Raw genomic sequence first — 13,209 nt, 5'->3', positions numbered from 1 at the left:
CCTCCACACACACATCCCCCTCTACACACACACATCCCCCCTCTACACACACATCCCCCCTCCACACAAACACATTCCTCCCTCCACACATACACATTCCCCCTCCACACACCACACACCACACACTATACACACAGACACACATACCATATACACACTCATCCCCCTACACACACACACACACACACACACCAGTACTAAGAAGTAAACATTTAAATCGGCGATCCAGAAAAACCCTGTTTCGAAAAAGCAAAAACAAAAACAAACATTTAAATCATCTGATGCTTTTTAGCGTCTGGGCTTGTGTCCAGTGTTCATGTCCTGCTCTCTGTTCATGGAGTACATTTGATATGTGTGCTGGCCAGGCTGGGGCCCATGCCTACATCGGGAGTTCCAAATCATCTCCCAGAGTTCCAGCTTGGGCTGGGTGAGGCCCCATCTTGGGAAAGATTCCTGGGAAAATAAAAATATGGTATAGCCCCACAGTGGAATATTATTTGGTTATAAAAAAGGAATGTTGTAGCCAGGTGTGGTGAGCATTATGGTGTGTGAGGCAGGAGGAGGAGGAGGAGGAGGATCCAGGCATTGTGGCACCTGCTATTTGTGTATTATTTAGTTTAAATTAGGTTCAATTTAATTTCTCTGTTGCCCTGCCATGCTCAAGCTTGCGTGACTGACTGGATCGGTCCCACAGAACATTGCAGTGGCTGCGTAGGTACAAGCAACCTGAAGCCAGAGAGCAGGTGAGGTCACCCAGAGTCTGAAGGTGGCAGGAAGCTGGGGGACAGACTGGAAAGGAGCCATCTGAGTGTCAGGAGAGACCTAGGCCAGCCAGGACCCAGGGAGGATGTGGGAGCGACAGTGGAGATGCCCAGCACATGTGGGCTTGTCCTGGGGACTCAGGGAGGCCTTGGTGGAGGGCGTGCCACATCTGTATTCTTTCTGTTGTAAGATGCTGCTACTGTTCAACCTACACAGTCCATTTTGGGGGGTCTGTGTCACCCCCAGGAAGTACAGCTCCTCATAAACCCTCCTCCTCTGCCCATCCTGTGGGGCTCTCTGCTCCTGGCCTCTCCTTAGCCTGGCACTCTCAGGCCTGCCTCACACCAGGTAGCTTGCCACAACGTTCATTACTTTTGTTGTCTTTTTTTTTGGAGACAGGATCTCACGTAGCACAGGCTGGCTGCATGTATTGTATGGCCTGGTTTGGATGTTCGGTCCCGTAGTGGTTAAAGGGCTAATTGTCCTTCTGTTGCTCACTTGGCTGTTGGCATGATTCTTTGGAGTAATTACTGTTTAGATCCTGCTGTTTCCCATTGAGTCGTTTCCTTGTTGTTGAGTTGCCGTTGCTCTTTATATGTTGAGACTACTCTTGTTGTTGCGTTGCTGTTGCCTTTTACATGTGTGACTAAGAGACCGATAGTCTGCTGAATCTCTCCCTTTCTGTGGGTGGCTTTTTCACTCTCTTCTTGGTGCCCCTCTCGAGCCCAGGTTTTTCAGCTTGACAGTCTTCTTCTCTTTTGTTACTTGTGTTTTCCAAGTGTGTTTTGGAAACACTGTCTGTGAAGAGTTGCTGCTGTGTTTCCTTATACGTTTCTACCTTCAGAATCCAGTGAGATCTTTGCTGTCTTCTGTGTTAGTGTTGGATCAGGGCAGGAAGTTTGTTTTGTTGGTTTTTGGAGTACAGAGATTTACTCGATTTTATGATATATGAGTTTTCACAGCGATGTGTAACGCACCCCAGGGCTTCCTCCAGGGTGCTCTGCGCGTCTGCCACAGGAGCCCTTCGGCTTCAGTGTGAAGGATCAGTTTGATGGTGAAATGTGTATCCCATATCGAGGTTCCGAACGCCTTAGTCTAGATCGGCCTTCAGCTCCAGAAGTCCTCCTGCCTCAGGGGGGCCGAGTGCTGACACAGTCATGATCACTGTACCCAGGAGACTAAATTCCAGAGAAATCTGGCCTACCAGGCTGGGCAAGTCAGGGGCAGAGCTCCCTCTCTGTAGGCCCTGGCGTCCATCCATCTGTCCTATACTCCTAACACTAAAGTCCTGGATTTGTGTTAGTGCATTGCAGGAGGTGCAGCAGGGGGCCAGGGTGTGAGGTCAGGTTGGGAGCCAGAGTCCCAGGCTGTGCCATGGGTGGGGAAAGGAGCCGACTCCAGGGCTTGGGACACGTGGTCTGTGAGACTAGGTCCCATCTTCGGCAGGGGGAGCGGAAGTGTGGGTGGGATTTATTTAATGCCACTGGGCTATGAAAATGAGCCCAGTAGGAGGGGCATGGCGGCAGAAGAGAAGGCTCAGAGCAGTGTACAATGTTCAGAAAGCAAGCCAGGGAGAGACTGAGCAACAGGGTGGCCTAAGGAGTCCAGGGAAGGGAGGGTGGGAGGGGTCTAGGAACCAGCTTTGTCCTCCACGATGCTGTGTGCTATTTGCCAGGCACCTGCTCTCTCTGGCCCTGCTGGCTTATCTGCATTGAGTGTGCAGCATGGAAACCACGTTCTGTACTCCAGGGCTGGTTGTGATGTTTGTTCTCCAGTTAAGCTGAGAGGGAGAAAAATGCAGAATTCAGACTACGTACCTTCAGGCTTTTCCTCTCCCTGCTGTTTCTCTAGGTGTGCATTTGGATTCAAGATGTTCAAACTAGGGCCATAGGGCATGGATGAGGCTGGCCAGCTTGAGGCCCTGCGAGCCAGACACATCAGCCAGGCACAACTGCCCCCTAGTGGCTGGACCATGCCACGCAGGCTCAGAACAAGGCCCTTGATGTGCTGTTAAAATTGTTCCTTCCCTACATGGTTGAGGTCAGAGGTTAAGAATCTTTTTGAGGTCACATAGCCATGAAGCTGGCTCACATATTACCTATGCATGATGGTGGGGGCCGGTGGACGAGAGGCTACTCCTACTGAAGCCCTTCTCTGCGTTCTCTATCCCAGGCGCCTCTGCAGAACCTGGAGGGAAGGGATGGTCGGCAGGACAGCCAGCAGCCTCAACGGCAGGTGTCCCCCGTTGCCTCTGTCCCCAGGCGAAGTCACAGCTTTTGCAAGGACAAGAGGAACAGTCCCCTCGTGGTGAGTGACACCTGCTGGCGTCGTCTGCATCGGATAACTCTGGCTACGCGTGGAGGGTTCCAGACCTCTGTGCTGTGTTATGTGTTCCGTGCGGGGTTGACCTTCTCTGCTGTTGGGTTTCTGGCACTAGGTGGCGCTGCAACCTCAGCAGCTGGCTGATGGAGGCTGATGCGCCTTGGGGGCTCACGCCAGGATGTTTTTTTCAGCAGCCTTGAGATTTTTTTTTTTTTTGGAGAGTTTGTATCTGTACCCTTTGATTTTCTCAGCTGGAACGCCAGGTGGTGACTCCCGGGGTCCTTAGCGCTGGTTTGAGGGGTGGGAGACAACCAAGAGAAAATGCACCCATGAGGGACACTAAGCTATCCAAAGCCAGCTCCTGTTTGGGGGACCCCACGACCTACCGTATTTCTTGGGAAGCCTCTGGCACCGGGTGCCACGTGGTACCCACGAGAGGCCAGCCCCAGGCTCCTGTGGTGTGATTTGGCTGATTTCTGTGCTGTCTGTGAACAGGCTGAGCTCTCTCCTTGCTGGTAGGTCCCTTGTGGGCATGGCTCAGGCAGTGGCTGTTGACCAGGGTGGTGTGAGTGCCCTTCGGCATCTGCGGTCTGGAGAACGAGACTTCACTTCTCCAAGTCTTGGTTTTCTCATTTGTAAAATGGGGGCGTTTGCTCTTACTGTAGGGATGGGGTGACAGAGTCTGGGATGTTGAGGTTCTGTCTTTTACTGTCTATTTAGCGCGGCCCCCTATAGTTTGCACACGGCCCCTGGGACCCTGCTTCCCAGTTACTCCTGATTAATGCCGACAGCCAATAGCTGGGCAGAAGAGACATAGGTGGGGTTGAGGTTTTGAGGGCTTGCAGAAGAGAGAACGGGACAAGGAGGGAGGAGAGAGGAGGAGCCACCATGAGAGATAGAAGAAGAACGTACAGGAGTGAGGAGGGCTGCCATGGGCTAGGGGCCAAGAGAATGTGGCCTAGAGTGCAGCCTGGTTGGAGTCGAGAGCAGCCCAGACGGAACATAGTAAATATGGTGATAACTTGGGGTTATCGATGGGAAAGTAGACTCTAACAACGTGGAGGGTAGGCAGCTGACCAGGCACTGTGCTGCCTAAGACATACCTAAAATTATAAAGGCTGCATGTGTCTTCTATCTGAGAACATAGGTGGTCTAAGGTCGGGAAGAAACCCTTCACTGGGATTAATTAATGGTTTTTTACTACACTGGGGATGCCAGCTATGGGCCTGGGAGGACATCTGCTGAGCGGCCCTGGGAATTTCCTTGGTGCGTAGATCCCAGTGGCGGCTCCACAGGCCTGTGATGCATGGCCACCTCTGAAGGTTCCCTTCCTCAGATTTCTTTCATACCCTTGTCTCCAGTTCCTCTCTGGTGTCACCACCTCCCTTATCTGATCAGTGTGAACTTGTGGGGGGGGGCGCGGTTGCGGAGGGAAAAGGTTTGAAAGCGTTTTTTCTAGCCCCCAGCTTGCAGGAGGCTTCCCTGGCTGAGGCTCCTCCTCCTCCCTCTGTGTCTTTGAGGACCCTTTGTCCCAGGAGCCCTAGGTGGCTGGCCTTGGCTTCTCTCTCTGGCTCCCTCTGGGTGAGTCCCTCTGGGTGACTACTCTAGCTCCCCGCAGGACCGGGCTTTCTTCAGTCTCATGCCTGCAGTGTTGGGAAGCAGCCACTAGGGGGCAGCGGCGCCCAGCTTGCTCCTGGCTCCTCCCACAGCCTGTGATGGACACACTGTGAGTCTGGGGACTCATTTTCTCCCATAGGACAGAGCAAATGACTCTTCATTAATGCTCGGCCAAGGAAGCTCCTTCCTGTAGTCTCCACCCCTCCTCTCCCTCTCCTGCTTACCCCTTCGTGTCTGTTCAACTGGGTATAAATGGGGAAACTGAGGCTCACAGAGAGAACCCAACTTGGTTAGGATAGCCTTCCAGGAGCGTTCAGGGATTCCGCCACGGCTGTGTGCTCACCTGAGGTGGTCAGGGAATTCTGGTGAATGTCTGGTGAATGTTAGCTATCTGTCTGGTGAATGTTGTCTGTTTGTCTGGTGAATGTTAGCTGTCTGTCTGGTGAATGTCGACTATTAGTCTGTTTAGTGAATGTTAGCTGTCTGTCGGGTGAATGTTGTCTATTTGTCCAGTGAATGTTTTCTGTTAGTCTGTCTGGTGAAGGTTGTACATTAGTCTGTCTATAACTTCATGCTGTCATTCGCTCACCTGGGTTTCACATATCTTTTGGGATTTTTATTTCATGTAACCCAGGCTGGCCTGAAACACTCTGTTTAGCCAAGGATAACCGCACACACTATTTCTCCTATCTGCCTCCGAGGGCTAAGAGTACAGGTGTGTGCCACCATAGCCCATTTGTGGGTCCAAGGGCCTGGTAGATGCCAGGCCACCACTCTGCCAGCTGAGCTACATTCTGGTGCCCAGTCTCTGTGTTTTGAACCTATCTTGGGATTTATCTGCCCGTTGTTGAGTGCTACCCACCATTCAAGCAAACACATCCATCCTGCTAAAAAGAAAAGTAAGTTTCAGAGGGGCTCAGCCACCTGCCTTAGGCCACAAAGCATTAAGCATAGCTAGAACAGGGGCCCACCTGCCTGTGTTGTCTGGGACTTGGGCCCTTCCCAGGACTGTGCTTGATGAGCTGCTAGTGTGTGTGCATGTGTGTGTGTGTGTGTGTGTGTGTGTGTGTGTGTGTCCAATATCTCCCTGCCAGCTCCCTGCTGCAGCCTCTTCAGGACAGGGGACATCTGAGTCCTGGGACTCAGCTGGGGCCCAGCTGGGGTTGGCCTTGGCTGGCTGTTCAGTCTGTCACACTCTAAGCCAGCCTGGGACCCACAGGACTGATTGATTAGTACATCTGCACAGCCCCACCCAGAACTGCTAGCCACGGGACTGCTCACCAACTGCCCTGCAGGGCAGAGGGAGGCAGACCACATGCCCTGCCCACAGTGGGTGCCGCCAGCACAGCCAGATGCTTTCTGTTGTCCGTACCTGGGAGCTCCTGGGAACGGAAGATGTCTGCTGTCTTAGGAGTTTAGCTGAGGCCTGGGATGGGAAATGACCTCTCCTGGTCCAGTAGTGCTTCCTCTCTCAGGGATGGCCACCCTACTGCTCAGGTTTTATGATCTCCAAGGTGTTATAGAGAACGGTGACTCAATGTGGACCCTGACCTTGGGCACAGTTTACCTAGCAGCCCCTCCTAGAACAGTAAAGTCACAAGGCAGCTAGCTGTTCCGGGGTTCCCACAGTGCCACAGACTTCTGGAAAGTGTTGGGGGGCAGGGAGAGCGATGCAGGGGAGGGGGGCTGGGGAGAGGAATGGGGTGGAGTAAGGGATGTGGGAGGAGGAGGACTGGGGAGAGGGATGTGGGGGCTCTTGTTAGGTCAGCAAGGGCTTCTTTGAGGAAGTGGCTCAGGTGGAACATGTTGAAGAATCCGAGGAGGGTGTCAGGAACAAAAGTCTTGGGACTTATTTAGTATGATTATGATGATGATGACAATTTTGAGTGAGATTATCTGGAGCTGAAGTGGAGAGGTGATCCTTGGTTGCAGGATGAGGGTCCTGTCTTAGGGTTTCTATTCCTACATAAACATCATGACCAAGAAGCAAGTTGTGGAGGAAAGGGTTTATTCACCTTACACTTCCACATTGCTGTTCATCACCAAAGGAAGTCAGGACTGGAACTCAAGCGGGGAAGGAACCTGGAGGCAGGAGCTGATGCAGAGGCCATGGAGGGGTGCTGCTTACTGGCTTGCTTGCTTCCCCTGGCTTGCTCAGCCTGCTTTTTTTTTTTTTTATATATATATATATAGAACCCAGGACTACCAGCCCCAGGGATGGCACCACCCAGAATGGGCCCTCCCCTCTTGATCCCTAATTGAGAAAATGCCCTACAGCTGGATCTCATGGAGGCACTTCCTCCAGGGAGGCTCCTTTCTCTGTGAATACTTCAGTTTGTGTCAAGTTGACACACAAAGCCAGCCAGTACAGGTTGTATCAGGGTTTTCTACAGAACTAATTAAATGAATATCGCTCTTATCCAGCTTGTCCAAAAATGGCTGTCCACCACTCAGTGTGCAGTGCGGCTGCGGGCCCACTCATTGATAGTAAGCCTGGGAGTGTTTCCAGGCAGCGAACCCTACCATGTCTGTGAGATCTGCATACATGCTGCGGTGGCCACATGAGGATTCGTCCCGGGCTCTATGATGTTATATATTCTGCTCTGTTGGGAATGTGCGGTTTGGGGCTGTTTCAGTTCAGGGCAGTTCCTAATCTTTTTTTTTTTTTTTTTAAGATTTATTTATTATTATATATACATACACTGTGCTGTCTTCACACACACCAGAAGAGGGCGTCAGATCTCATTACGGGTGGTTGTGAGCCACCTTGTGGTTGCTGGGATTTGAACTCAGGACCTTCAGAAGAGCAGTCGGCGCTCTTACCTGCTGAGCCATCCCACCAGCCCACAGTTCCTAATCTTGCTGGCCTTGAACTCACAGATCTGCCTGCCTCTGCCTGGAGTTAAAGCCTGGTGGTAGCCCACCACCAGGCTAAACTTTGAATGCTCAGAGCTGTTAAACCATTTCTTCAATGTGGTTTAGAAACTGTTATCACTCCCTGTTGAAACCTGTTGCACCAAAAGCAGGGGCCCGCTGCTGATACTGATGGCTCTCTCCCTGGTGTTGACCTGTGGCTTCATGGCGTGTTAGTTAAAAAGGGGGCATGCATAAATGAGATATTTTATTGGAGGAAAGAGAAAATATGCCAGTTAAGTAGAGAGAAGAAAAGGAGAGGAAGAAAGCAAGAGAGGAACAAAGAGCAAGAGAAGAGAGAGGGAGAGCAGAGAGGAGACAAAGAGGGAGAGAGCGGGGAAGAGGAAGAGAGTGAGAGAATGAGGAGGGGCCAAACTGCCCGTTGTATTGTATGGGGTGTGCCATGTCTGGCTTGTGGTCAGATGACTGGGTGTAGGGTCCAGCTAGAATGCTGGGAGCTTGGGGCATTGTCTGCCTGATAGAGCACACATTTCCTGCAGGGGCAGCTGTGGGGGCTTGTGACTGAAACAGGAACCAAATTCTCTGGAGTTATGGCCAAGCTTCTTCTGCTCTCTGCAAGCAGAAATTGCCCACAGGGGTCCAGGGCTCAAAGCCAAATACTTGACTGAGCTTAAGTTACCTGAGCAGACCACTGCCCCATACTGCCCCCCAGAAACCTACACCCACCAGCTGCCACGCCCTCACTCCTTCATCCTATGAGTCTGCTCTCTGGGCACACCTGCCTGCACCCCAGATCCCACAGAGATATAGCTGCCTAGCAGAGACTTTTGGGCCTGGTTTTCCCCACTTGGAATGCTGTGGCAGGAAATATTAAAAAATGAACCTGCCAAGTCTCCACTGGGCCAGACCATGCTCCTGCGCTCCTGCTGGCCCGCCAACTCTCCGACCACTCCAGACCACAGGGCTCCTGCTAGGCCATCTCTCTGGTGGGTCCCCCACCCCTGCCCTCCGAGTTCCTCTCACTACTACCCAATGCCCCACACACCCTACGGTCAGCCATCTCAACACCTAGTTACCCAGTAGAATCAAGACTCTTAAAGCTTAATTAACCAATCAGATTTATGTATCAAAAGAATTACAGTTTGCAAGATGTCAATACAATAATTTCAGAGCCATTTGATAATATTTTAACCTTGTGAAATCATAGCCACTTGTGGCTGGTAAATGCCACTTGTGTTCAAGTCCACCACAACCATCTTCTCCTCCTACCCTGAGATGCTCCCGGTCTCTGCAACTCTTAGCTCCGCCTCCCTTTTCCCTGTCCAATCACAGGCCTCTTCTGCACTAATGTAATTGGGCAGGGCAAATCCAGTGACAGAATGCTTCAGGTTTCATGGATACAATGTCATGAACAAGTACCTTGTTCCTTTTTCACGGTCAAATGATATTCTGCTAAATAAACCTCCCATTTATTTGTCCATTTGTAGACTGATGGCCCCATGGGTGGTTTCCATGTCCCATCATTTTTTAATCTCCCCACAACCCATGCTCCTTCCATGCTTGTTTATCTGGCTGCAGACAAAATGAGGAGGGGTCAGGATCAAGAGCTATAGAGGTGACACACAGGCCGAGTCCAAGGATGGGGGCTGCACCTCAGCTGGGGCTGAGACCCATCAGAAGGGCTCTGTACCCTGCAGGAACTGGTCTCACGAGGGTGAGTGCTTTCTGAGTTCTCTCCCAACAGCCTTCTTAGGAGATTAACCTGAACCAGAAATGACCACCAGAGGGCAGGGTGGAGGCACTCTAGCACCAACGCAGTAGATTTTTAACATTCATTTTGTGTGTATGGTGTATGTGTATTTGTGTGTGTGTGTGTGTGTGTGTGTGTGCGCGCGCGCGCGCGCACTCGTGCATGGTGAGGACTATTCTTTTTTTTTTTTTTTTGCTTTTTCAAGACAGGGTTTCTCTGTGTAGCCCTGGCTATCCTGGAACTCACATTGTAGTCTAGGCTAGCCTCGAACTCAGAAATCCACCTGCCTCTGCCTCCCAAGTGCTGGGATTAAAGGCGTGCGCCACCACTGCCCGGCAGGACTATTCTTATGTGTCAAGTTTTTTGCATCAGGTGTCTTAACCCATTGAGCCATCTCTCAGACCTGAGTTACTCCTTGGTTCTTAAAGCCTGGCTTTGTTCTCAGCCTCTGAGGCCAGCCTTTTCCACTACCCTGTTGACTCTTTGTCCATGGAGCTCGCTAACCATGGCACATGTGCCATCCTGCCGTGGTCCCCTTGACCCTGGGATGGTTTCTGCTATCTGTGCCCAGCGTCGGGGCTGCACTGGGTCGAGACCCTGCTGTACGACATCCATGCCATGTGCTGGCCACATTTATGTTCACAATGATGCCTCTCTACCGAAAAGAGGAAGAAATCTGTTCTTATTTCAGAAAGGAATGTGTACCGGGTGGGGGGCGCTGGTCAGCCCACAGAGAGAGCCTTGTGGGTTTGGGGGCAATACCACTGGCTTGACATGTTTTGGAGATAGCGCACCTTTGGCTTGAAGTGTCTGACGTCTTCCGACCCATCAGTCCCTGCACACGGTAGGGGGCAGGACCTCAGGGGAAGTGGTAAGTGGGCGAGCTGCCTGGGTTCACATGCAGATGTCTGGGCTGCAGGAAGTGGGAGGTGTGACGCTGACTCAGCCCCTGGGGCAGCACCCGCTCCCTGTCCCTGCGCAGGAATGAGCCTTGTGGGTCAGGCTGGCCACGTGGTCTGTGTGTCTGCGGAGGCTGAAATGTAGGTCACAGATGCAAACCTTTGACCGACCTAAGACAGCACAGGAAAGTTCAACCCTTCCATCCTCCCCCCTTTCCCCTCCCCCCTTAGACAGATCTAGCTCACTATGGCTCACCAGAGTTTCTAATGCACGGTGTTAGACCATTGGGACACCCTAACTACCACGGGGTTCCAGAATCTAACTTTGCAGCAGCCCTGTCCCTCAGGACTGCACATCAGGAGCTAACAGGAGGCCAGGCCCAGCCAGGGCAGGAATTCAATGACATGCAAGGTCATTAATAAAAAGGCACAGAGGTAACCTTTGATGCAGGTCACCTTTGGGGACCCTGGCATCAATCCAGTTTGCTTTAGAGTGAAGGGTCATGTCTGAGCACAGCTTCAGGGCCTGCTATGGCCAGGAAGGGGACCTATGGAGAAGCAAGCCCGGTTGCCGCATGGGGAGCCTAGAACTGTGGCTGGGTCTGCAGGCTGCAGGTCAAGGCAGCTAGGCCCTAGCTAGACCTCAGGCATGAGTAGAGCCAGCCAGGTGGAAAGTACCAGATGAAGAGGAAGAGGTTAACTGGGGCCCTGAGGGTTACCACACACACATGGCTCAAATAACAGGTCTCCTCATCCAGTACTGGAGGCCAGAGTCGGTCTCTGTGTCAATGGGATGCCTGCCCTGCCTCCACACAGTGCTTGGGAGAGACCGTTCTGTTGCCTGCCAGCCCCTCAAGGATGCAGGATTTCCTTGGCTTGAAGTCACACTTCCTCCCTAGTCTGCATGGCTCACCCATGAGTGTGCAGCCCCCCGCAAGCCCCGTGACTGTACCTTGGGCCATCCCAGCAAGGTCCTAGAGGAAGGGACTGATAGTTACTCCTGGAGGCTAAGAGCACAAGGTCAAGAAGCTGGAGGCTTCCGTCTGTCCGTTCGTCTGTCTGTCCGCAGAGGACCTATCGTTCCTCACGATGGTGCCTCTGTTCGTCTGGTACCTCTGTTCGTCCTCAGATGACAGAAGGGTTGAACTGTCCCTTCAGCCCTTCCATAGCCTGAGAAGTGGGTCTTTCATGGTGTCACCTTCTGAGGGTGCCATCAGGGGTAAGTTCTACTGCGAGGTTGGCCTCAAGAATGATCCAGAATGATCCCACATCGGGTTCCCTATGCTGTCTGTACAGATTGGCTTCAGACATGACCAGTTTCAGATTGTAGGCGGGAAGCATAGCTTTGGGGGGGGTCATCACTTAGCTTGGGCAACAGGTAGTGTCCGGTACTATTATTATAATACATAATAATCTACCATCTCCCATGGTTCTGTCTGTACCATGGACTTGCCAGGTCTGAGTTTGGAAGTTTCTTTTTATCTTATCTTCCTCCCCCAATCCCCCATGGTGCCCTTCAATGTCTTTGAGGCTCCTCCCCCACCACCGAGGCTCCGCCTCCATGCCGCCTGCTGTCCTGTGAGCTCCCCAGCTGGGCCCTGTTCTCAGTGTCCCTGGCTCCCTGCTGGGCCATCTGTTTTGTGTGGCTTTGGGGTTCATCTCTTTCCTGGCCATGTGGTTCTCCGTCTCCTCTCCCTGTCATCCATATCCTGTGTCTCTTTCTGTTTGTTCCCCTGCTCCTGCTCGTCAGGCCCTTGTCACTCCTGGCCTTACCTCCAGGCTCACCCTTCCCTTCTCCCTGAAGCCTGCTCTGCCCGGCAGCCTAGAGGAGCCCACAGCAGCAGGATCTGTCTGCCCACTGGCCTCTGGGTAGTCAGTCCTTCAGTCTGCAGTCATTCAGTCAGTCTGTCTGTGTGAGAGCAGGGCACGGGCTTTACCTGCTGTCAGTCAAGTCAGTTGTCAGGACAGACACAACCTTGGACTTAAGGTAACTGAGCATGACCTAGCCTTCCACTGTTCTGTCAGACAGCTGTCAGTCAGAGAGCAGGGCATGCACTCCAACTGCTGGTTGGTCAGTTAGTGAGCAGGGCGGGCTTCCAACTGTTGTCAGTCTAGCTCCTCAGTGAATGAGCAGGGGGCCCACTTCCGCTGCATTAGTGAGCCCAGGCCCAGTCTTTGGTCTGTCAGTCACTGGGCGGGGCTAGCCTTGGAGGGTGGGGCCAACCTCCACTGTTCTGTCAGTCATTCAGGGGCGGGGCCCACTCTCCACTGTTCTGTCATTCAGGGGGTAGGGCCTGACCCTCACTTTTTTTTCAGAAGGCGGGGCCGGCCTCCACTGTTCTGTCAGTCAGTCAGTCTTGGGGCAGAGCCTGGCCTTCAGCTATAGCCCTGCCTCTGAGGGACTTTGAAGACTATTGTCTGCAGTGTGTCTAGCAGTGAAGCCCAGCCGGCGTGTTCAAGAGGGTTTGACCTCAGCTGCTGTGCCTCTCTGGGCAGGTGGAGAGTGGGGCTATGCATCCTAAGGAGCCAGTGTGTCCTTGGGGGCCGGATCCAGCCTCTGCTTCTGCTCAGTCCTGAATGTATCTCCTCATATCACTTTCCTCTCTCAGAGCCAGAAGGACCTGGGTCTGCCTGAAAGCCAGCCGTCCTTGCTTGTGCTCCTGTTGGGGGCTGGTCTCTGGAAGGTGCCACTGAGTGGGCAGCCTTGGTTTGAATCCCGGCTCCCACTGAATAAGCATTCACTTTAAGCCTTTAAGCCCCCCCTCTCTCTGAGCCTCTGCTTCCCTTTCTATAAAATGGGGGTAACTGAGCTCTTGCCAAGGCTGCTAGTGGGGGGAACACACAGGCCTGAGGCCGGCCGTGTGAGCCTGTGCCCGGCTGTGCCTTCCCTCTCTGTAAGATCTCACAGAGAAGACATGCTGGCACACACGTCCTTAACCCTCTCCCGTGTAATACACACACTTGTAGGTACAGGCACATTCCTAT

General features: G+C 52.6%; 1 protein-coding gene and 1 long non-coding RNA gene across 3 annotated transcripts in view; one reads left to right on the top strand and one right to left on the bottom strand.

Annotated features, from left to right (window-relative positions):
- Kiaa1671 (KIAA1671 ortholog) overlaps positions 1-13,209 on the top strand; it is a 137,675-nt gene that overhangs the window by 46,614 nt on the left and 77,852 nt on the right. For both annotated transcript variants that reach the window (XM_031337431.1, XM_031337432.1), the window contains exon 6: positions 2,935-3,069. In XM_031337431.1, coding sequence (XP_031193291.1) covers positions 2,935-3,069 — 135 coding nt within the window. The remainder of the gene's footprint in view (positions 1-2,934; positions 3,070-13,209) is intronic.
- On the bottom strand, positions 9,987-12,382 carry LOC116068194. The gene is made up of 3 exons (XR_004109485.1): positions 12,162-12,382; positions 11,177-11,231; positions 9,987-10,395 (listed from the first exon to the last, which is right to left on the bottom strand). It is a non-coding gene; the product is annotated as an uncharacterized LOC116068194 (long non-coding RNA).

The sequence above is a fragment of the Mastomys coucha genome, unplaced genomic scaffold (genome assembly GCF_008632895.1).
Source record: "Mastomys coucha isolate ucsf_1 unplaced genomic scaffold, UCSF_Mcou_1 pScaffold22, whole genome shotgun sequence".
Taxonomy (NCBI): domain Eukaryota; kingdom Metazoa; phylum Chordata; class Mammalia; order Rodentia; family Muridae; genus Mastomys; species Mastomys coucha.
This window is presented reverse-complemented; position numbering and strand designations above follow the sequence as displayed.